This window comes from Capricornis sumatraensis, chromosome 6 (assembly GCF_032405125.1).
Source record: "Capricornis sumatraensis isolate serow.1 chromosome 6, serow.2, whole genome shotgun sequence".
NCBI classification, from domain to species: Eukaryota; Metazoa; Chordata; class Mammalia; order Artiodactyla; family Bovidae; genus Capricornis; species Capricornis sumatraensis.
The window spans coordinates 19644447-19666526 of NC_091074.1; the positions used below are offsets into that span (position 1 = coordinate 19644447).

Consider the following 22080-nt stretch of genomic DNA (forward strand, 5'->3'; position numbering starts at 1 on the left):
TAGATAAGTGGAAGAGAATAAAGTTAGGAATAGTGCACAGTCGGTTTTTTGACAAAGGTGCCAAGCCTATTCAAAGGGAAAAGTTTTCAAGGAAATAGTTTGTGTGAAACAAGTATGGAAAAAGTGAAAGCTTGACCTCTACCTCCTCCCACAACAAAATTAATTCGAGATGCCCATAACCTAAAGATAAAAGCTGAAAACACAAAGACCCTAAAAGAAAACACAGAATATCTTTAGTAGGCAAAGATTCACCAAAGAGGACACAAAAGGCAGTAAACAACGAAAAAACTGGTAAATTAGGTTTCACCAAAATAAATTTATGCTCAAAAGGCACCTTAAAGAGAATGATGGAAGTCACAGACTGGGAGAGGGTATTTGGACTACATATATTTGACAACAGCGCACTATTTCATACCAGGCAAAAGCCCCAACCAAACCAAACAAGCGAGCAACAAACTGACCAGCGTGTGTATTTCCTGGGCTTGCATCCCCTGAAGCTCTCTCACACTCCAGGTGGGGAAGGCACCACGGGATGGCCACTTTGGAAAACAGGTGACAGTGTCCTGTAAAGTTAAGACACTAGACCACAGGACCCAGACAACCTGGGCAAAGTGGTTACACCCGCATACATCTCCCCAAACTCATAGAATTATAAATTAACATCTATGCATTTTATCGTATCTCAACTTTACGGCCCTAAAAGCAAAACAGAAAGTAAGATGAAGTGAACACCAAAAAGTAACTCGCAGGGGTCCCCTTGGGTCCCTCGGGATCCGCGAGCTGGCGAGGAAACGAAACCGAAACCGCGCGGGGGACCCGCGGTTGATCACGGAGCCTGGGGGGCCCCCGCCCCTAGTTTCAGTTTCGATTTTCCCCCCGCAGCCCGGCTTCCCCTACAGCTCCGCCTTCGCGAGGAGTGCTCAGCTCGGCAAATTTCTCGCGCCTCACAACTGTGTTTTCGCGGAGCGGAGCCGAGCGCAGCGGCGCCGAGCAGAGCGCAGGCGAGGCAGGGGGTCGCGGGGAGCAGAGTCGCCGGCATGACGGCCGAGCAGCGGCGGAATTTGCACGCCTTCCGCGGCTATGTCAGCAGGATCCTGGACCCTACCTACATCCTGAGCTACATGACCCCCTGGTTTAGGGACGGTGAGTGGTTGCCGCCTGCCTCTTGGTGCAAGAAAACAGTTCAGGATTTCTTTCTTATTCCACCCCTCCACCCCCATCCCGGTCTTTCAGTCAACACAGTTAACGCCGGGTTTGTGGCGAGATCGCAATATTTTAGACTGGGGATTGTCAAGAGTTTGAGAAGCCCTTGGAAGCCCACATGGGGAAACTGAGTCCCAGCGAAGTGAAATGACTTGCTTAGAGCTGCACATTTGTTTAGACTTAAAGCTGGGGAAGCATGTCGCTGTCCGTTTCATTTATTTGTGCCAATAGTTGTGTCCGTCTACTGTGTTGGTCTTTGCGCTGACATCAGAGATTCAGAATAAGATACAAGCCCTTCCTTAAAATACTTTAAAGTCCAAGGGGTTGGTGGAGACAGGCGAGGACCGAAGTACACAAATGGTAAGAAAGTGCTGTACTCCGGGAGAAGTTGAGACTCACTCTGCCAGATCTGGATCTTATCAGCAAATGACTGGAAACTTTTATAAATTTGATTTTTATTTTATATTGGGTATAGTTGATTTACAATGTTGCATTAGTTTCATGTACAGCAAAGTGATTCAGTTATACCTATACCATTCTTTTTCAGATTCTTTTCTCATATAGATTATCACAGAATATTGAGCAGAGTTCTAGGTGCTATACAGTGGCACTCCATAGATTACTTGTTTTGTATATAGTAGTGTGCCCACTCCAGTGTTCTTGCCTGGAGAATCCCAGGGACAGGGGAGCCTGGTGGGCTGCCGTCTATGGGGTCGCACAGGGTTGGACACAACTGAAGCGATTTAGCAGCAGCAGCAGCAGCAGTGTGTGTATGTTTATCCGAGACTCTTAATTTATCTCTCTCCCCAACCTTTCCCCTTTGGTAACCGTTAGTTTGTTTTCATAGTCTGTGAGTCTGTTTCTGTTTTGTAAATAAGTTCATCAGTATCATTTTTAAGATTCCACATATAAGTGATATGATACGATATTTGTCTTTGTCTGAGTTCACTTAGTATGACAATCTCTAGGTACATCCATGTTGCTGCAAATGGCGTTATGCCATTCTTTTTTATGGCTAATATTCCATTGCATATATGTACCATATCTTTTTTATCCATTCCTCTGCCATTGGACATCTAGGTTGCTTCCATGTCTTGGCTACTGCAAGCAGTGCTGTAATAAATACTGAGGTGCATGTATCTTTTCAAATTATGAGAGGAGCAAGATTCACTGGAGGGAATGGCTTTAGGCTTCAATTCAGGTGTTTCTCCATAGCATATGAGTCCCGTGATGATGGATAATGGCCATTTTACAGATTTGTATTGAGGTACTTTGTGCCAGAAGTGAGCAGAGCCTTGGGGAGAAGAGAAGGGAGGGGCTGCCCGGAAAGAGTTGAGGTGAAAGAGGGAGTCTGCTCCAAACGCCTACATAACTTTCCTGATGTGAGGCAGTTTTCTGAAACTGTATTAAAACAGACGGGTAACTTGAGTGCTAATTGCTATGCACATCCAAAGCACAGGCTGTGGAGTGAGGAGTGAAAGAATGCCACCAACACAAAGCATTCCCCCTTAGTAGCTGTGCTCGGAGAGAAGTAACAAAATAACATCCTACTGACCGCAGAGTAGTTGGGGCCCTTGAAGAATGTAAGTGGTGCAAGACATCTGTCTCTTCTAGAAATCCTCCAAAGAGTGGAACACTAACAATGATGTGAATCTCATTCTTTCATGTACTGTGTATTGACTTAATAACCAGCAACTCAGCAGTTAAGCTGTGTCAGGCATTAGGCTAGCACTGGCTAGCATTAAAACATACTACTACTGCTGCTGCTAAGTCACTTCAGTCGTGTCCAACTCTGTGCGACCCCATAGACGGCAGCCCACCAGGCTCCCCCGTCCCCGGGATTCTCCAGGCAAGAACACTGGAGTGGGTTGCCATTTCCTTCTCCAATGCATGAAAGTGAAAGTGAAGTCACTCAGTCGTGTCCGACTCTTGGCGACCCCATGGACTGCAGCCTACCAGGCTCCTTCATCCATGGGATTTTCCAGGCAAGAGTACTGGAGTGGGGTGCCATTGCCTACACATATTAGTTAATAGGAAGCATCCTTTCAGGAAATGAAGGATCGATAGGAATGGTTCTGCCCGGAGATTAGAGTGCATGTGTGAAGTCAGGTAACTGAACATAATAAAGTGTGGTGAGTGCATTGATGGAAAACCATAGTATGCTTATGGGAGTGCACAGGTGGGATTGTTTTTTAATATATATTAACTTTAATTTATAGTTATAATACAGCACAATAAAAATATCAAAAGTTTCTGTGGGGTATGTATCTCTCTGAATAAACCTTAAAAAAAAAAGACAATTAACTCCTCATAAAAGAAAAAAAACCCCACAAGGTAAGTTTAAAAAGTGAGCTTGAGTGGCTCAGTGGTAAAGAACTGCCTGCCAGTGCAGGGGACATGGATTCAATCCCTGATCCAGGAAGACCCCACGTGCCGCGGAGCAATGAAGCCCGTGCTCCGCAACTATTGAGCCTGTGCCGGAGACCCCGAGAGCCGCAACTCCTGAGCCATCTGCCGCACCTGCTGAGGCCTGCACGCCTGGAGTGCGCTCCACAGCAAAAGAAGCCGCTGCAATAAGAAGCCTCCGCACAGCTAGACAGTAGCCTCATCTCTCTGCAGCTAGAGAGCCGCCCACGTGGCAGGGAGGACCCAGTGCGGCCAGAAATAAATAATTTTTTAAAAGCAAGCTTAAAAATACTGTGTATAATATTATCTTATTTTTGAATGTTAACAGTACCGTGGAGTTCTCAAGTCCAGCCCCATAGGCAGCTGTTTGCATATAGTTGGTTGACATCCTTCCTGTTCATTCCTTTGTATCATCACATAAACTCTGCTTTTCCACCCACTTTTTCTGTTTCTGTTACACTGATTAAATTCTCTATACCTCCCCCGCCTTGTTTTCTCAGCTCTTTTGGTTAAATCCTAACCCCAGGCTTCAGAATGTGACCTTAAGACCCAGCAATCTTGTGCCTAGCTGTATATGTATTTAAGAGAAATGAATATTTATATCCACACAAAATCTTGTACATGAATGCTTATAACATTAGTGTTCATAAAAGACAAAATGTAGAAACCTAAATGCCCATTAACTGATGAATAGATAGATAAAACTGGTGCATCCATACAATGGAATATTATTCAGGAAGGAAAAGGATTAAATATGATACATGATTACAGTATGGATGAACTTGAAAACATTATGCTAAGTGAAAGAACCTAGCCATGAGGACCACCTACTGTATGATCCTGTTCATATGAAATGTCCAAAATAGGCAAATCCATAGTTACCATGGGGGAAGTAGGAAATGACTGCTAATGGGTATAAGATTTCTTTCTACAGGAAAGAAAAGGCATTAAAATTATATAGTGGTGATGGATTTACAGCTATAAAAGCCATTGAATTTTATACTTTAAAAGGGTTTGTTTTATTGTTGCAGAGACCTTGGCAGAAAAGGGAGGCATTCCTTCCTGTCTTCTTACATGTTCATTCAGCATACCTTTGTTAAGTGTGCATTGAGTACTAGGTCTTCTAAACTCTGAGAATACAGAGGTGAACCTGCCCGACAATTGGAATCACTCCCTTAGAATTTACATCCCACTGGCAATAGGACTTCCCTGGTGGCTCAGACGGTAGAGCGTCTGCTTAATGCGGGAGACCTGGGTTCAGTCCCTGGGTCGGGAAGATCCTCTGGAGAAGGCAATGGCAACCCACTCCAGCGCTCTTGCCTGCAAAATTCCATGGATGGAGGAGCGTGGTAGGCTACAGTCCATGGGGTCACAAAGAGTCGGACATGACTGAGCAACTGACTTCGCTTTGCTTCGACAGTGGGGAAAATGATCAAGTGTCAAGTCATACGAAGGTAACTTTGGTTATCCGCCCAGACGTGGAGTCACTGTGCAAAATCAGTAAGACCACCAGCTGGTTGGTGGATAGTTGTCTGTTACCTGGCCTCACTGTGTTTTCTTTAGCTCCTTTTGCTTTTTCTTTTCTACCATATTTCCTACCATCTGTTGACCTGAAATAAATAGACTGCCAGATATTTCTCCAGCAAAGACAGACTTTTTCAGGATCAGCAGAGAACTGCAATCTGGGATCTACAATTGTGGCAGCTCCATGCAGGTCCCTGCAGGGCAAAGGAAGAACACTTTTATAGAGGAGAAAAGGAGCCTGGGAGGGGCTGTAGTAAACAGTCATTGGCTTTTCCTTGGCTCACTCCTTGCCAGGAAAGAAGTCTGACTTCTTCCTCTTGGGCTCTGCTATGGGCACAGATGCATTGGAGAAGGAAATGGCAACCCACTCCAGTGTTCTTGCCTGGAGAATCCCAGGGACAGGGGAGCCTGGTGGGCTGCTGTCTATGGGGTCGCACAGAGTCGGACAAGACTGAAGCGACTTAGCAGTAGCAGTATGGGCACAGGGCATGAGAGCGCCCCCTTCTGGTCTCCTGACTCTATTGTGATTTCTGTCTACTAATTTTTTTTATATGTCTTAACAAAAGCCTGGAAATAGGACCATAAAAGGACCTCTGTTTATTCTAACTCTGATTGCTGTTCAGTTCAGTTCAGTCACTCAGTCGTGTCTGACTGTTTGCAGCCCCGTGGACTGCAGCATGCCAGGCCACCCTGTACAACAGCAACTCCTGGAGCTTACTCAAACTCATGTCCATCGAGTCGGTGATGCCATCCAACCATCTCATCCTCTGTCATCCCCTTCTCCTCCTGCCTTTAATCTTTCCCAGAATCAGGGTTTTTTCAAATGAGTCAGTTCTTCGAATCAGGTGGCCAAAGTATTGGAGTTTCAGCTTCAGCATCAGTCCTTCCAATGATTTCCTTTAGGATTGACTGTTTGGATCTCCTTGTAGTCCAAGGGACTCTCAAGAGTCTTCTCCAACACCACAGTTCAAAAGCACGAATTCTTTGGTGCTCAGCTTTCTTATAGTCCAATTGGCACATTCATACGTGACTACTGGGAAAACCATAGCTTTGTCTAGATGAACCTTTTTGGCAAAGTAATGTCTCTGCTTTTTAATATGCTGTCTAGGTTGGTCATAACTTTTCTTCCAAGAAGCAAGTGTCTTTTAATTTCACGGTTGCAATCACCATCTGCCGTGATTTTGGAGCCCCCAAAAATGAAGTCTGTCACTGTTTCCCCATCTATTTACCATGAATTGATGGGACCAGATGCCATGATCTTCGTTTTCTGGATGTTGAGCTTTAAGCCAACTTTTTCACTCTCTTCTTTTACTTTCATCAAGAGGCTTTTCGTTCCTCTTCACTTTCTGCCATAAGTGTGGTGTCATCTGCATATCTGAGGTTATTGATATTTCTCCCGGCAATCTTGATTCCAGCTTGTGCTTCATCCAGCCCAGCATTTCTCATGATGTACTCTGCATATAAGTTAAAGAAGCAGGGTGACAATATATAGCCTTCACATGCTCCTTTCCCGATTTGGAACCAGTCTGTTGTTACATGTCCAGTTCTAACTGTTGCTTCCTGACCTGCATACAGATTTCTCAAGAGGCAGATAAGGTGGCCTGGTATTCCCATCTCTTTCAGAATTTTCCACAGTTTGTTGTGATCCACACAGTCAGAAGCTTTGGCATAGTCAATAAAGCAGAAGTAGATGTTTTTCTGGAACTCCCTTGCTTTTTTTCTGTGATCCAACGGGTGTTGGCAGTTTGATCTCTGGTTCCTCTTCCTTTTCTAAATCCAGCTTGAACATCTGGAAGTTCACAGTTCATGTATTGCTGAAGCCTGGCTTGGAGAATTTTGAGCATTACTTTACTAGCGTGTGATATGAGTGCCATTTTGTGGTAGTTTGAACATTCTTTGGCATTGCCTTTCTTAGGGATTGGAATGAAAACTGACCTTTTCCAGTCTTATAGCCACTGCTGCGTTCTCCAAATTGGCTGGTTGCTGTGTCCACTGTAATTGTCACTGATGACAGGAGTGGTCCTATCCTCACACCCTTTTAGTCCTGCGATTAATTCAGACTTTTGAACAAGAAACTTTCAAATGTTAGAAGAAGCCATGGGTTTTCTACCTAACCTGGTGCGACCATGACTTCTCACTTGTTACGAGGAGACTCTTGCAGGCATCTTTAAGAGACTCCTTTTCTTACGGACTGCCCTCCAGCATGCGTCCAGACTTCCACAACAGACTAGGAGAAGTTTCCAGAGAGGCTGGGGGTAGGGGTGATTGACCAAGACGGAGAACTTGCTCTTTCCTGCAGGTCCTTCCATTGCTGTGACTCCCCAGCCCTGTTTGAGAAGATCTGACAACGCTTCCAATGATCAGTGGCTTTACCTCCAGTGATTAGAGGTTCTGAAGTTTGATGAGTCCCTCTTGCCTCTGTTTGTAGATGTGGTGCAGCATATTCAGGCCGAGAGAAACAACAAGGGGCCCATGGAGGCTGCCTCACTTTTCCTCCAGGTCCTATTGGAGCTCCAGGAGGAAGGCTGGTTCCGTGGCTTTTTGGATGCCCTTCACCAAGCAGGTTAGTTCATTCTTTTTACTCACAAATCAGAGTTATTACTTGACTGTTTAAAGATTCTGTAAAGGTGAAATTCTATTAATTTATAAGTATCCACATTTAGTTTGTGTCTGTTAATCTGAAGCAATGTAAAGACCATTTTCAGGCAGATGGTATAACTGCCTACTTGAAATTTCCGAAGGAGTCTACAGAGAGGTTATTACAACTAATGGAGCAGTTTAGCATGTTTATTGGATATAAGATCAGTATACAAAAAGTAGTTGTATTTCCACCCACTGGGAAAAATGGCAAGTGTAATCCAAAATGAAATACCATTTCTAATAGTAACAAAGTTATATTTAGCAATAAATCTAGCCAAAGATGTGTGGAGTCTGAATAGAGAAAATGACAAAAGGGTTTTGAAAAAATATAAAGAAATTCTAGGGAATTCCTTGGTGGTCGAATGGTTAGAACTCTGTTCTTTCACTGCCACGGCCTGGATTCAATCCCTGGTTGGGGAACTGAGATCCTGCAAGCTGTATGGCAAAACCAAAAAAAAAAAAAAAAAGTCCTAGCTAGGTGGAGATATATACCTATGCACGTGGAGAGGAAGACCATAGAAGTGCCAGTTCTCCCTACACTGAGCTATACATTCAATACAATTCTAAATAAAAATCCTGCATGCTTCTTTATGAACTTGACAAGCAGATTCTAAACTGTATGTGGAAGAATTATGACCCGAGCATAGTCAGTACACTTCTAAAGAAGAGTTCAGTAGGTTGGGGGTTCCTTTTTTAGATATCAAGATCTATTAAAAGTCATAGGCATTGATACAGTGTGATGCTGGTCCTGGTATTGAACAACTGACCGATGAGATAGAGTGGAGAGCCTTCAATCAGACTCATATATTTATGGAACTCTGATGTACTGGAGGTCACTGGGAAAAGAGGATTATTCAGAAAGGAGGGACTTTTTGATGCATTGCAGTAGGCCATTTAAAATGGGATAAACCAGGCAAACCCTAGCTTTCATATGCATGTGGATACAAATAAACTTGTCTTCCTTACCTCATTCCATGTACATACATATACTTGCACACACACAATAAGTCAAAAGAATTCAAGACTTAATTCATAATAGCAAAAGGTCAACTATTTTAGACCAGTATATAGAAGAGCATTTTTATGACCTTAGGGTATGACAAGATTTATGAGATAAGACATTAAAACATTAACCTAGATTGATAAATTTGGGGATATTAAAATTAAGAGTATATGTTTATCAAAAAACACTATATAGAAAGTGAAAAAACAAGTGAGAAACTGGGGGAGGATATTTTCAAACTACATTATCACCAAAGAATTAGTATCCATAATATATTTAAAAGGCTTAAAATCAATTTAAAAAAAAAGAAAATATTTACAAGGCAAAAGATGTGAAGTGAGTCTTCAGAGAATAGGAAGCATGAAAGGTTAATAAACATGAGAAAAGATTCTCAGCCCAATTAGCGATTAGGAAGTTGTAAATTAGGAACATAATAGCAAAATCTAGGAAGTCCAACAGTTCAGTTCAGTCGCTCAGTCGTGTCCGACTCTTTGCGACCCCATGAATCGCAGCACATGGGAAGGCTCAAAGAGGATTTTTAATACTGGGAAATCTTAAGGATGACAATCCTTAAGGAGTGTAACTGCTACAACTGTTTTGAAAAACAATCGGCATCAGCTCGTATAGTTACAACTCTCCTCCTATCCATCAGTTTCACTGTTAAGTATATGCCCAGAGAAATTCTTAACACATGTATTCCAGAATGTACATACAAAGAATGTTCATACTGTAATCAGTTGGTAATGCCAAAAACAAGCAGGCAAAGAAACAAAACTAGAAGCAACTAGTATCCTTCAGAAAGAGAATGGATAAATACATTTTGTGATATTCACACAAGAGTCGATTATCCTGCAATGGAGATGTATGAACATAGCTACAGATGACAGCACAGGTGAAACTTAGAAATGTAATATTAAACTTTCTCAAAAGTCAGAGAAAATTGCATTTAGCTAAAACTAGACATGTATTCTTTAATTCTAAGAAATCAAGAGTGATAAATCAAATACAGGATAGTGCTATCTTTGCAGGAAGATAGAAGAGTGAGAGAGAGGAGACACACACCCACTAAGGTACTGGAATATTCCAGGTATTAAGCTGGGTAATAGCTTCATATGTGCTAATATGGTCTTTATAGTCCAGTGAAAAGAGTGTGGGCCTGATAGTCAGACAAGCCTGGTGGTTCTCTGAAGAGAAACTTAGAGCCAAGCATTCCTGGATAATTCTAGTTGGAAATAATTTTTTCACTCAAATTTCCCATTGTACTTACTATTCTTTCCTTGGAATAATGTAGGCAGTAAGGCCCTGAGGGTCAGGAATTAACATTTATATTTCTTTTTGCCCTTTTTTACTACTTTGCACTGAGAAGAGACTTAGCATGATGGTTTGACTCAATTGAAAGAAAGGCAAATCAGAGATTGTAGGTGAAGTCCATGGGATACCTTGGAAGGAAGAGGTCTTACTGAGACCAAATACAAGACCTCAAATTTATTCTCAGTGAAAGTGTTAGTCACTCAGTCGTGTCTAACTCTTTGTGACCCATGGACTGTAGCCCGTCAGGCTCCTCTGTCCATGGGATTTTCCAGGCAAGAATACTGGAGTGGGTAGCCATTCCCTTCTCCAGGGGATCTTTCTGGCTCAGGGATTGAACCCAGGTCTCTCACATCTCCTTCATTGGCAGACAGGTTCTTGCCACTAGCTCCACCGTAAACGCGGGGTGCCTAAATGAATATTGAATTTTCTTTTTGAAAGATCATAAATAATGGAAGTGATTTACAGTTGTTGTCAGTTTTCTCACAATACATTCAAACGTGATTTCTAAATCTTAATCTCAACATATTTTTTTAGTTGATATCCTAACAGCACCATTTTTCCCCTACTTTTCAGGTTATTCTGGACTTTATGAAGCCATTGAAAGTTGGGATTTCCAAAAAATTGAAAAATTGGAGGAGTATAGATTACTTTTAAAGCGTTTACAACCAGAATTTAAAACCACAATCAATCCAAAAGATATCCTTCCTGAAATATCTGGATGTTTAATTAGTCAGGAATGTGAAGAAATTATTCAGGTATTTTAATTACTATTAAATATTGAATTTGGGGGAAAAATTTGACCATGAGGAATGTCTTCTGTTTTCTATGTTATTTTAGAACTGAACAATATCATTAAAATCTACTAAAGTCCTCAAATCTAAGGTATAATTACCTAGAAGGATACTTTTATTTGTGATCTGAGTAATCAATTTGTGTAACAGATTTTTTTCAGGTTTGCCCTATTTTCAGTTAAAATTACTTTATTTTGTGAATAATGTTTTATACAAATTTAAATAAAATCAAACAGTTTAGCAAATAAAAAGAAAAAAGGTTATGGACTCCAGTGGTTAAGTATTCAGTCTCTGGACACAAATCAATTTTGTTAATCCAAGCTCAGCCACTTACTAGTGGTGTGATCTTGGGCACATTTAGTTTCTCTAAGTCTCTGTTTCCTGTATAAAATGGCAATAATAATGGTACCTTATTAGTAAGGTATTTTTATAGGCTTTGAATGAGATGATATAGGTAAAGTGCTTACATATCTCTGGCACATAATAGTAATTGCTCAATGAATTTTAATTATCATGATTAATAATAATAACCATGTAAGTCTCACTATCCAGAAAAAACTATTAGTTAATATTTTGTTATATCTTTCCAAATATGCCTATGCCAGTATACCCATATTTTGAATAGGTGTAAAGTAGTTTGTTTTCCTGATATAGCTGATGTTAATATAATAACATCTCAGAGGAGGTAAGAACACATGGCTTGACATGGTGATACGATGTGTAAGAGGACAAGGATAAAGGGAAGTGTATCTTAAAAGATCAAGTTGCACTGGGGCAAGAACGGTCGTGAAAGAGGCCTAGTGAACCAGAATATCCGATGATTTTAAATTTGATAGTATTTGAATTGACGTTTCTTCAGTAAAACCTCATAAAATGAAAACTTGTGAAACACTTGATCAGTCCACTACAATTGTCTTCCTTAGATAAGTTCCAACAAGGGGCTGATGGCAGGTGCAGAGAAAATGATTGAATGCCTTCTCAGATCAGACAAGGAGAACTGGCCCAAAACTTTGAGACTTGCACTGGAGAAAGAAGAGAGCAAGTTCAGCGAACTGTGGATGGTAGAGAAAGGTAGGATATTTGGAAGGGTGCGAGGGTCTGAAAATAGGTCCTTCTTCATAGTTCTGCTTGGAGCTTCTTGCATTCCTACCTGCTTTTCACTCACTGTCAGAAGCATTTTTCCCTTCAAATAATCTTGGCTATATCTCTAGTGAGAGGCCAGTGTGAAGTTGAGTTCTGGGAGGTAGGTGGTTCTTTTTATCTACAGAATTAGTTGGGTTGTATATATCCCCTGAAAATGGATCAGGACAAACCCTTTCATCCAGAATTAGCCTATCTGCCCAGAGTATTTGGGGGAAAGGCGGAATCTGAGCTCACTCTCTGGGTTTAGATGATGAGAGAAATAGCTTGAAAATTCTAGAGTTAAAGGTTCAAACTCCACAACTCACTGCCTTTTCAGAATAGAATCATCTTAGACACTATCTGGTGGTTCTCTTGCCTAGAATCCATCTGGAACCGAACTAGAACAAGATTGAAAGGAAGAATCTGTTTTGATTAAGTGGCTGAGCTATCTCTTGGCTTCCCGAAGCTAATAACATCTTCTTGGAGCATTTTAAGGGCTGAGTTTGATAAACCATCTGAGTGTCTGGTCTTAGCCTTTCAGAGTCTTCTTTAAGATCATAAATTGTTTCAGAAATTATCTGTCTAAATACACATCTGGTGTCTTGGGTCAGGTCAGGAATGGAAGACAAGAGTGTTTCTGCTAATAGGGCTTGTCTTTGGCGTGGTTGTGGATCGCCTAGGGATCTTGTTAAAATGAAGCTTCTGATTCTTTTGGGGCTCAAGAGTTTGCATTTCCAGCAAGCTCCTAAAGAAGTTGCTGGTCCGTGTTCCACACTTTGAATAATAAAGTCCTAAACAACACTGGAGTTCAAACTTCAAATCAAGATTTCAAGTTCAAAAAGATTTCATTTAGTTGTTTTAAAAGGTAGAGGGAATGGTTATGAGAAATTGTAATGGAAGCTTAAAATTTTATGACCTCTTTGTAGGGCTTTCACCATCAAGATCATAATCAGATAAAGATTATAAGATGTGTTTTGTTTTCATAAAGGTGCAGAAAATGTTCAAATGAAAGATCTTGAGGATGATGACATGAAAACTTTGGACATACAGATTATCTACAAGGAAGAACCAGAAAACCAGAATCTTAGCCAGAATTCCTGTCCTTCTTCAGGTACTCAGCATTGTTCGTTCTTCTCCATAATGATGCTCTTGAGATATTTCGAGTGGAGTCATGTCTTGCAGTGCCAAAAGTCATAGCCTAATAGAAAGGTTTCTAAGGAAAAATCAGAACCAAAAGAGAATATATGTTAAAACAGATATTTTCCCTACGACTAGAAATACCATTCTCTCCCTTCCATAGCGCTTGCCAGCTTCTTCCTTTTTTTTCCTTCTTCTTTTTTTTTTTGTCTTCTTTTATCACTAAGGATGTGCATGTCTACGCTGAAAATGCAAATAGAGTCCTCCCAGAAGCTCAATGCCTATGACCTCTGAAATCAGCCCTGCTTTCTAAAAAAATACTTGCTCTTTGTGAGTCACTTGTTCAGTTTCCTCTCAAGATCCCAGGGCTGCAGTGTATGTTGATAAGTGTGTGCACTGTACAAATGTGTGGGCCTGAGAGGTGGAGCTGGGGCTGAGATCCAGCCTGCGTTGTTTGCCAACACAGTGCGGTGAGGGGCTATATCCTCTAAAAGGGAGTCCTTTCTCTAATTCACACAAAGGCACTATGAGTTAACTGTGTCCCTATAAGGCCCACTTTATGTTTCTAGAAGCATATTTTCCCGAGGAGACCAGAAAGCAGCATCATAAATTAAGTACAGAGTAATTTATAAAAGGCATCAGAGAAAAGAATAAGATCAATAAAGAAGTGTTGGAAGAAGGATGTGATTTGGGGATAAGAGCATAAAGTGAGAATTGATGGACTGTTTCTGCAATAAAATGATACACATTTTTGTCACTCCAGAATAAAATCAGTGAATGTCAATTGCTTTAAGTTTTCTGACAGGTAAAGGTCCTTAGTGAACTCACTTAACCATTTAGAAATTTCCATTTACTTTAAAATAGGTAGGTTAGACTCAACGGATGATTTCCAAGGTCTTTCTAGCTCTTAACATTCTGTACGCTTATCTGCTAGTGAGATACCTCTGATTATTTTTTTAAAACTTCTGATTCTGTTAAGAGAGAATACCATGTGAGAGTCTGCAGAATTATAAAGCATGGTTGCTTGTCAGTAAGAGATTACTTTGGAGTCTGGTATTCAGTTCAGTGTTTTTCAAAGACCTTAGAGGGATTTGTGGTTTTGTCTCATACAGCATTTCCTTTAACTGGTGGTGATCTGTTTTGCCCTGGATTAGGCCATTCTTGCTTTAGTTTCTCCTGATTAGGCTTCCATGATTGTTTCAGAAAGAAATCTTTGAGTTTTTTTTTTTTCTTTTTTTCTCCTTTTTTCCTTCCTGCCATTGGTACTTTGTTATTGAGGGAGAATTCTGTATTTCAAATCAGTGCAGAAGCTGGAATGGTTAATTAGAGACAAGAATTCTAAACTTTCTTAAATGAGGTCTTTCTTGCTACAGTCAGATTTCTTGTCCTTTGGAAGATAGTGTTGACTTGATTCCTCAGAGTGGTCACTGTTTGCTAACTTAGTTTCTGTTGTGTTACAGAAGTGCCTCCTACTTATAGCCCATTGAAACCAAGAAATTTCCAACTAGACCTGGCTTTACCTGCTCAGAAGGGAAAGAATACAATAATATGTGCTCCTACTGGTAAGTGGATGCAATTACTGAAATAGTTTATTTCTCTGTTTGCTTCCTTTTGTCCACTCTATTGAACACTGGGGCCAAGTAGGCAAGTTTCAATTGTTTCATTGTTCCATTGATCTTTTGAAAAAACCGTTATTCATATAGTTTCATAGTGTTTTCAGGGACACGAGGAAGGGGAGAGAATGCTTGCTTTCGGCTTCCTGCAGTCCCTGGCTGTGTGCGAGTGCCTAGGAAGTAGCTTGGTTTTTGCGTCAGAGTGTGAGTTCTACAGTTGTTAATCCACCCTCATCATCCGTTTACTTGTCAGCTCTGTGGTTTTAGAGGAGCCCCCAGTAATGACCTTTCTATGGAAGTATTTTAGTATACTATTAGTTACATGTTGTCTTTCTCTTTATATGTTAAAAGGTTGTGGAAAAACCTTTGTTGCCCTTCTTATATGCGAACATCATCTTAAGAAATTTCCGCAAGGACGCAAGGGGAAAGTTGTCTTTTTTGCTGTTCAACTCCCTCTGTATGAACAGCAGAAATCTGTGTTCTCAGAATATTTTGAAAGACTTGGGTAGGTATAAGTTGGTCCAGCTTTTTTTTCTCTAGGTCATGTAACCGATGTGTTTTGTGCTTTGTTTTGCTTTTAGAAAACCATGATTCAAAAAGCTTATAGTAGATTAAGCTTTTTAATAATTTAGAGATAACTCCTTTATGGATACACCTGAAATCCTAAACTCCTTTGATTAAGATAAATTTTATATTTAAATGGCACATTTAACTTTTTTAATGATTTTATAATTTATTTAATATTACTCTTTTCTCTGTTCTTCCACGGTGGCTTGAAAGAATTATCGTTGGCCCTCTGTATCCTCAGGTACCACATGGAATACATTCTATTAATGCCAGCAATTCTTCCTACATTACGTTTATTGATCACTTACTATATGTCAGACACAGTAAAGAATCTACTGACAATGCAGGAGATCCCAGTTCGATCCCTGGGTCGAGAAGATCCCCTGGAGAAGGGAATGGCAGCCCACTCCAGTTTTCCTGCCTGGAGAATCCCATGGACGGAGGAGCCTGGTGGCTACAGTCCATGGGTAGGAGAGTCTGCATGGCTAACACTTTCCCTTTTTTCACTTTTCTGTGTGTCAGGCTTTGCTCCAAGCACTTACCTTTTCTCCAAATCCATTCCTTTTGAACTTAGGGACAATTTAATTGACATTCTGATTTTTGTGGTTCCTTATTCACATCATGGTTGCTAATGGGAAATTTCTGTCCTCTTCTAGGTACAAAGTTTCAGGCATTTCTGGAGAGATAGCTGACAGTGTCTCTGTGGAACAGATTGTTGAGAACAATGACATCATCATTTTAACACCACAGATTCTTGTGAACAGCCTTAAAGATGGGACTATCCCATCACTCTCCATCTTTACTTTGATGATATTTGATGAATGTCACAACACCAATAAAAACCATCCATATAATATGATCATGTTTAATTATCTAGATCAGAAACTGGGAGGATCTTCAGACTCACTGCCCCAGGTATGTCCAAAGTCAGGTGGATTTCTTCCTAAGTCCTATTTACCTACCCTTGTGGCCATATTGAAGATGTCCTTCTTAGATCCTTGCATACTGTGTAACTCATTAGGTTAGTTTTGATTGATTCATTCATTTATTGACTTAACAAATATGTATTAGGTACCTCCATGTGTCGTGCCCTGTGCTAGGCACTGGGCCACAAATATAAAAAGATAGTCCTTGCCTTCAAGCAGCTTAAGTTTTGTAGGGAGCCAAATATGTGAGAATTATGTCATAATTTATGGTAATAACACACAAGGGAGTCGTACAGAAAAGAAATAAATGTGATCTTAAATGTGCTATGAAAGTAAACCAAGACCTAATAGAAGTTAGGATAGGTAAAAACTAACAAGAGTTTATAAGGAAAATAGCTGGATGGTTTTCAGTAAAGGCTACTGTGTGTCTAGAGGCACAGGGGTATGAAAGTGCATAGGGGCTCGAGAAGCTTAAAGTTTTTTTGGCTGTATGGCTTACGGGGACCTTAGTTCCCCAACCAGGGATTGAACCCAGGCCACAGCAGTGGATGTGTTGAGTCCTAACCACTGGACTGCCAGGGAATCCCCAAGAATCATGACGTTCTTCATATTGCCTGGGTGCAGGGTGTGAAGTTGTGGATAGCCACCCGTGGGGCAGGATGGGAGAGAGGGAATGATTGACAGAACAAGAGGCCAGGAGAGACGAGCGAGTATGGGCTGAGTAGATACCTTAGTACAGGAGAGTGGACGAGGCGATGTTTTTGGTGTCATCAGAGGGGAAGGGCTGAGAGGAGTCAAGACAGAGAATAGTTTATAGGTGGGGGCAGGAAGGGTATGGAATCCCTGGCATTTTCTCTTGAATGAAGGAGAGAAAGATGGTTCACTGAGAATAATCAAGATGAGAATGGAGGTGGGAGCTCAGGGTGCATGGAGAAAATTTGAAATGGGAGACACAACTGAGAGGAACACAGATGAATGGCCTGGTATTATTGAGGCCAAATGAGGTTGGAAACCTTCTGTTTACCAGTCTCACATTTGTGTTGCATTCTCTAGGCTTAACAATTAACCACTGAGGAAGCACAGGTTAGAAGAAATCCAGTATGGTGCCCAAAATTCAGACAGAATTTAGTAGAAATCACATTTCTTACAGTTTTTTCTTCTGGAATAAAATTGATAGTTAACTAGATTCCTTGTTTATTTGAATGATTCACTCAGTCATTCAATATTTGAGTGACTCTTAGAGGAAGAAATAAATATTTATTAGAAGACCATTAAACTAAATTCTTTACAAATGTCATCTTATTGAAGTCACCCAGCTACCATTTTTTAAAAATTGAAGTTATCACTTTTTAAAAATTGAAGCTACCATTAAAAAAAAATTGAAGCATATTTGATTTACAGTATTAATTTCTGTTGCATTAATTTCTGCTGTACAGCAAAGCAATTCAGTTGCTCTCATATTCTTTTCCATTAGGGTTTATCACACAATATTGAATATAGTTCCCTGTGTATACAGTAGGACATTACTGTTTATCCATCCTGTATATAAAAGTTTGCATCTGCTAATCCCAGACTCCCAGTCCATCCCTCCCCTGCCTCTTTCTCCCTCGGCAATCACAAGTCTGTTCTCTGTGTCTCACAACTTCCAGTTTAAATGGCTAAAGTTGCCCAACTTTACAGAGAGATGAAGATTTTTGTCCAAGACACCCAGCCAGTGTGACATGGCTGAGATTGAAATGGAAGTCCGTGCCCTTTCCAGTGTATCGTCCTGTGTGTCACGGGGGAAACGGGTAAAGACGAGAGCAGTCCTGCCTGGAGAGGGTCTCTTCTCTGGGCTCCTGTGCTGACCCGTGCGCAGCTGCAGAGCAGTGCCTCCTGCCTTTACTCGGCGCTTCGCCTAGTGGGGACCTTTCCATTTTTGATGTCGTAGAAAATGTCAGGGGAAAAAAAAAAAATTCTTTATCTGAAGTTAGTTTAAAAAATAAAAACCCTACTTTATCAGGAAAGAGTTACATGAGGGATTGTGGAAACATCTTGCTATTTCCCAGACATCTGACAATTTGGAATGCTCCTCACAGGTCGTTGGGCTGACTGCCTCAGTTGGTGTTGGAGATGCCAAAAATGCAGCCGAAGCCACAGAATATATCTGCAGACTGTGTGCTTCTCTCGACACGTCAGTGTTAGCAACAGTCAGAGACAACTTGGAGGAACTGGAGGAGGTTTTTTATAAGCCCCAGAAGCGTAAGTGGGATCCAGTCACAAGCCCTATGGGACTTTGTTACCCTCTGCTATTCTTAGTTCAGGGTCACATAGATGAACACTGAACTCTTACCCTTTCTCTGTCTAGAGGGAAATATTTATCTGCCAACGTGGAAAATAATCATATTTCCAGCTTCTCTCCCCAGTGAAGCTCAGGAGTGGCCTGTAGAAAGCAATCCTTCTCACTGTTCATTTCCATAAACCTTAACAAAGGTACTGGCTGTGAGAGAGGTGCTGAGAACACCTTAGCATGTAGGTGGCTTGGTCCTTCCTGCCTTCTGGGCCTGAGGACAATACTGAGTTCCTATCTGTTATTTGAATATGTATCTGGAATTTTGGTTGAAGTAAAAGTATCTGAACTCATCCTGTCTTTCCTCAAAAGATCCGAATATGATTTGATTACTAAGATTGACTAACAAAGATTGATAGTTCTTGAATATCAATGCTGTACTAACCCAGCAAGGGAGAGAGGGTACGGAAGACACGTATGACTTCACCCCTCGCTCTCTAAATAGCACACGACCAAATGACTACAAGGCAGAAGAAACATGCCTAAGACAGTCAGGGCGCTGGCTGTAAGGAATGTAGACAAGGTGCTCAACCTATGGCTTTTGATGTCATATGCAAATTTCTTTGGGCTTCCTCAGTGGCTCAGCAGTTAAAAAAATCTGCCTGCTAGTGCAGGAGGCACAGAAGATGCAGGTTTGATCCCTGGGTCAGGAAGATCCCCTGGAGAAGGAAACGGCAACCCACTCCAATATTCTTGCCTGAAAAATCCCATGGGCAGAGGAGCCTGGTGGGCTCCAGTCTAAAAGAGTTGCAAAGAGTTGGACAGGCACAATTTTTTTTTTTATCGTCTGGTCTCTCCCACGTGCTGAGCTTCATCTCCTTTCACTTCCCACAAACCCAACCAAGTTGCATTTCTCTGGGCTCCTGGGATGGAGGAGTCACGTGTGTTCTCCCTCCAAGCTTTGTCCATCCCAGCCTTTGCACATGACTGTGCTCACTCCTCCTTGCCTCTTCCCCTGTTTATCCCCTGACATTGCCGCCCCAGGAAGAATGAGAGAAGACTCCTCGTGCTCCGTGGCACTTTGTACATACTGTGTCACCGCTCTCTGCCTGGTCGTCTGGCTTGTGTATTTTCTCTCCTAAGATGACAGCCTTCTCTGGAGCGCAGCGCATGTTCTTTTCAGCTATCACCAGAACCCAGCATGTTCTGCGGATACTGCAGAAATGAATATTTGGAACATTGTGAACACGCCTGGGGGTTAGGTGGGAAGGGAGAAGATGAAAGAACAGAGACAGGACTTAAAATACGGTATTTGTAGAAACAAAATGGATATCAGCCTAGTCAGAGCAGGAGCTCTGTGTTGAGTTAACAGGAAAGCCCGAGTAAGAAGTTGAATTAGGGAAAGGAAACGCCGGCCCACTCCAGGATCCTTGCCTGGGATACCCCATGAACAGAGGAGCCTGGAGGGCCACAGTCCACGGGGTCACGAATGAGTTGGGCATGACTTAGTGACGAGAAAGCAGCCACGGGGCATTTTTGAGGGAAGAAAATCGTCCCAGGAAAGTTGAGGTGCTCGCCAAAGGCCCCAGAGCTTTTGATGCAGAGTCTAAAGTGTGGCTGAGGACTCCCAGCTCCCAGGTCTCTTGATTCTGACCTCTTTCACCAGATATGCATGTGGAAATCTAGAATCTAAAGTGTGCCTGAGGGCTTCCTTGATGGCTCAGTGGTAAAGAATCCACCTGCCAATGCAGGAGACACGGGTTCAGTCCCTGGTCCGGGAAGATCCCGCATGCCATGAGGCAGCTAAGCCCCTGCACCACAGCTGCTAAGCCTGAGCTCGAGAGCCTGGGAGCCACAACTGCTGAGCCCACTGCTGAAGTCCGCATGCCCTCGGGCCTGTGCCCCTCAACAAAAGAAGCACCACAATCAGAAGCCCACGGACTCCAGCTAGAGAGTAGCCCCTGCTCGCCACAACTAGAGAGAAGCCCAGCAGCAATGAAGACCCAGCACAGCCAAAAATAAATAAACAAAATTATTTTTTAAAAAGTTGAATTTAGACTTGGATCATGAAAAATGTTAGAATGCATGCATTCAACACTAGGGGGTGGCTGCAAGGTGTCTTGAGTGTTTGTTTCATCATTCAGACGACCTGCCTGTGAGCTTGGGGCCTTGGGTTTTACAGAGGAGGTGACAAAGGCAGAGAAAGGTTTGGAGATATCTGCGTTCAACTGTGATGTGTTCTTCCTGAGAAATACTAACTTTCATTTGATGGCTCTAGTTTTCAGGAAAGTGGAATCACGGACTACAGACAAATTTAAATGCATCATATCTCAGCTGATGGCAGAGACAGAGGCTCTAGCAAAGAGTATCTTTGAAGAACTTGGGACCGTAACTCTTGGTGAGAATAACCTCATTTTGTCTTCTCTCCATCTGGGAACGGCCATCTGTTGTTCACTGGGGTCTTTTTGCACTTTTCTTAGTCCAAACAATGTCAAGACCATACCCAGAGTTTAACTTTCTTGTTTATGTTATTCATGAGGCTTATAAGTCCTCCTTTATTTTCTCTTGCTTTTTTTTTTCCTTTTTAAATCCAAAGTAAATCCACCTAGACACACACACCTGAAAAATACCATATTTAATTCAATCCATTCCTTTCTTGACCTTCCAAGTTTAGCTTTCCATTATATGAATGAAACCACCATTGCCCGGAAGTCTTGGATTCAAACCTACGGGTGACCTTTGATTCTTTATTCTTTTGAGACTCTCTTGACGTTGCCAAGTTCTCTTCTCCTTTTTAAAATCAAGTAATTAATTCATCGGGTATTGTGCCAGGTACTATGCTAGGTAAAGGAAGCACCAAGATTAAAGATAGTCTTGCCTTCAAGGAACTCAGCATCAAACAAAGATGTGAATAGTCACTCTGTGGCAAGGCAGGGTTACACACTGCTATTACGGGCGCACAGGGGAGCTTAGGCCGGGACTGGGCTGTAGGGAGGACTTCCTGGGGGAGGTAATGTGTGCGACAGATCTTGAAGTCAGCCAGGTTAAGAAGGAGAGGTGATCAGGTGAGGTCAAAAAGACAGCAGTTGCAGAGGGAAGAGAGAGCACAGTGAATTTTAGAATCTGCAGGATTTCATGCTAATTCTAACAGGTGACTAGTAGAAAGGAGAGTGGGGCTGGGGGAGAGGCCGGGGGCAGACAGTGAAGGTGTCCTGCAGGCCATGCTGAGTTTGAATTTTATCCTAGAAGTGGGACTTCCCTGGTGGTCCAGTGGCTTAGACTCCACACTCAAAATGCCAGGGGCCTGGCTTCCATCTGCAGTCAGGGAACTAGATTCCCACATGCCACAACTCAGAGCCAGTGCTGCCAAATAAATAAATAAATATCCGAAAAGCAAATGGGAAGCAAGGCACGATTTTGAACTGATAAGTTCTGTGATGAGAAATGAAGAGAGCCAAACTGAGGCAGTGGAGATGGGCTAGTGAAGGAAGCAGGCTTGTGCAAACAGAAGTGTTCAGATTTAAGAGCTCCCTGGGTTTGGGTGGGAGTGAGCGAGTGCGGGGCTTCT

The 22080-nt window shown here is 41.9% G+C and overlaps 1 protein-coding gene across 1 annotated transcript in view; it reads left to right on the forward strand.

Moving 5' to 3' along the window:
• Positions 1-1028: 1028 nt before the first annotated feature.
• Positions 1029-22080, forward strand: part of RIGI (RNA sensor RIG-I) — a 48370-nt gene continuing 27318 nt past the window's right edge. The window contains 10 exon segments of the mRNA XM_068973700.1: positions 1029-1143; positions 7562-7696; positions 10661-10842; positions 11802-11949; positions 12989-13111; positions 14598-14699; positions 15102-15255; positions 15974-16232; positions 18322-18484; positions 20791-20900. Of these exon segments, the coding sequence (XP_068829801.1) occupies positions 1038-1143; positions 7562-7696; positions 10661-10842; positions 11802-11949; positions 12989-13111; positions 14598-14699; positions 15102-15255; positions 15974-16232; positions 18322-18484; positions 20791-20900 (1482 nt within the window). The 5' untranslated portion in view covers positions 1029-1037.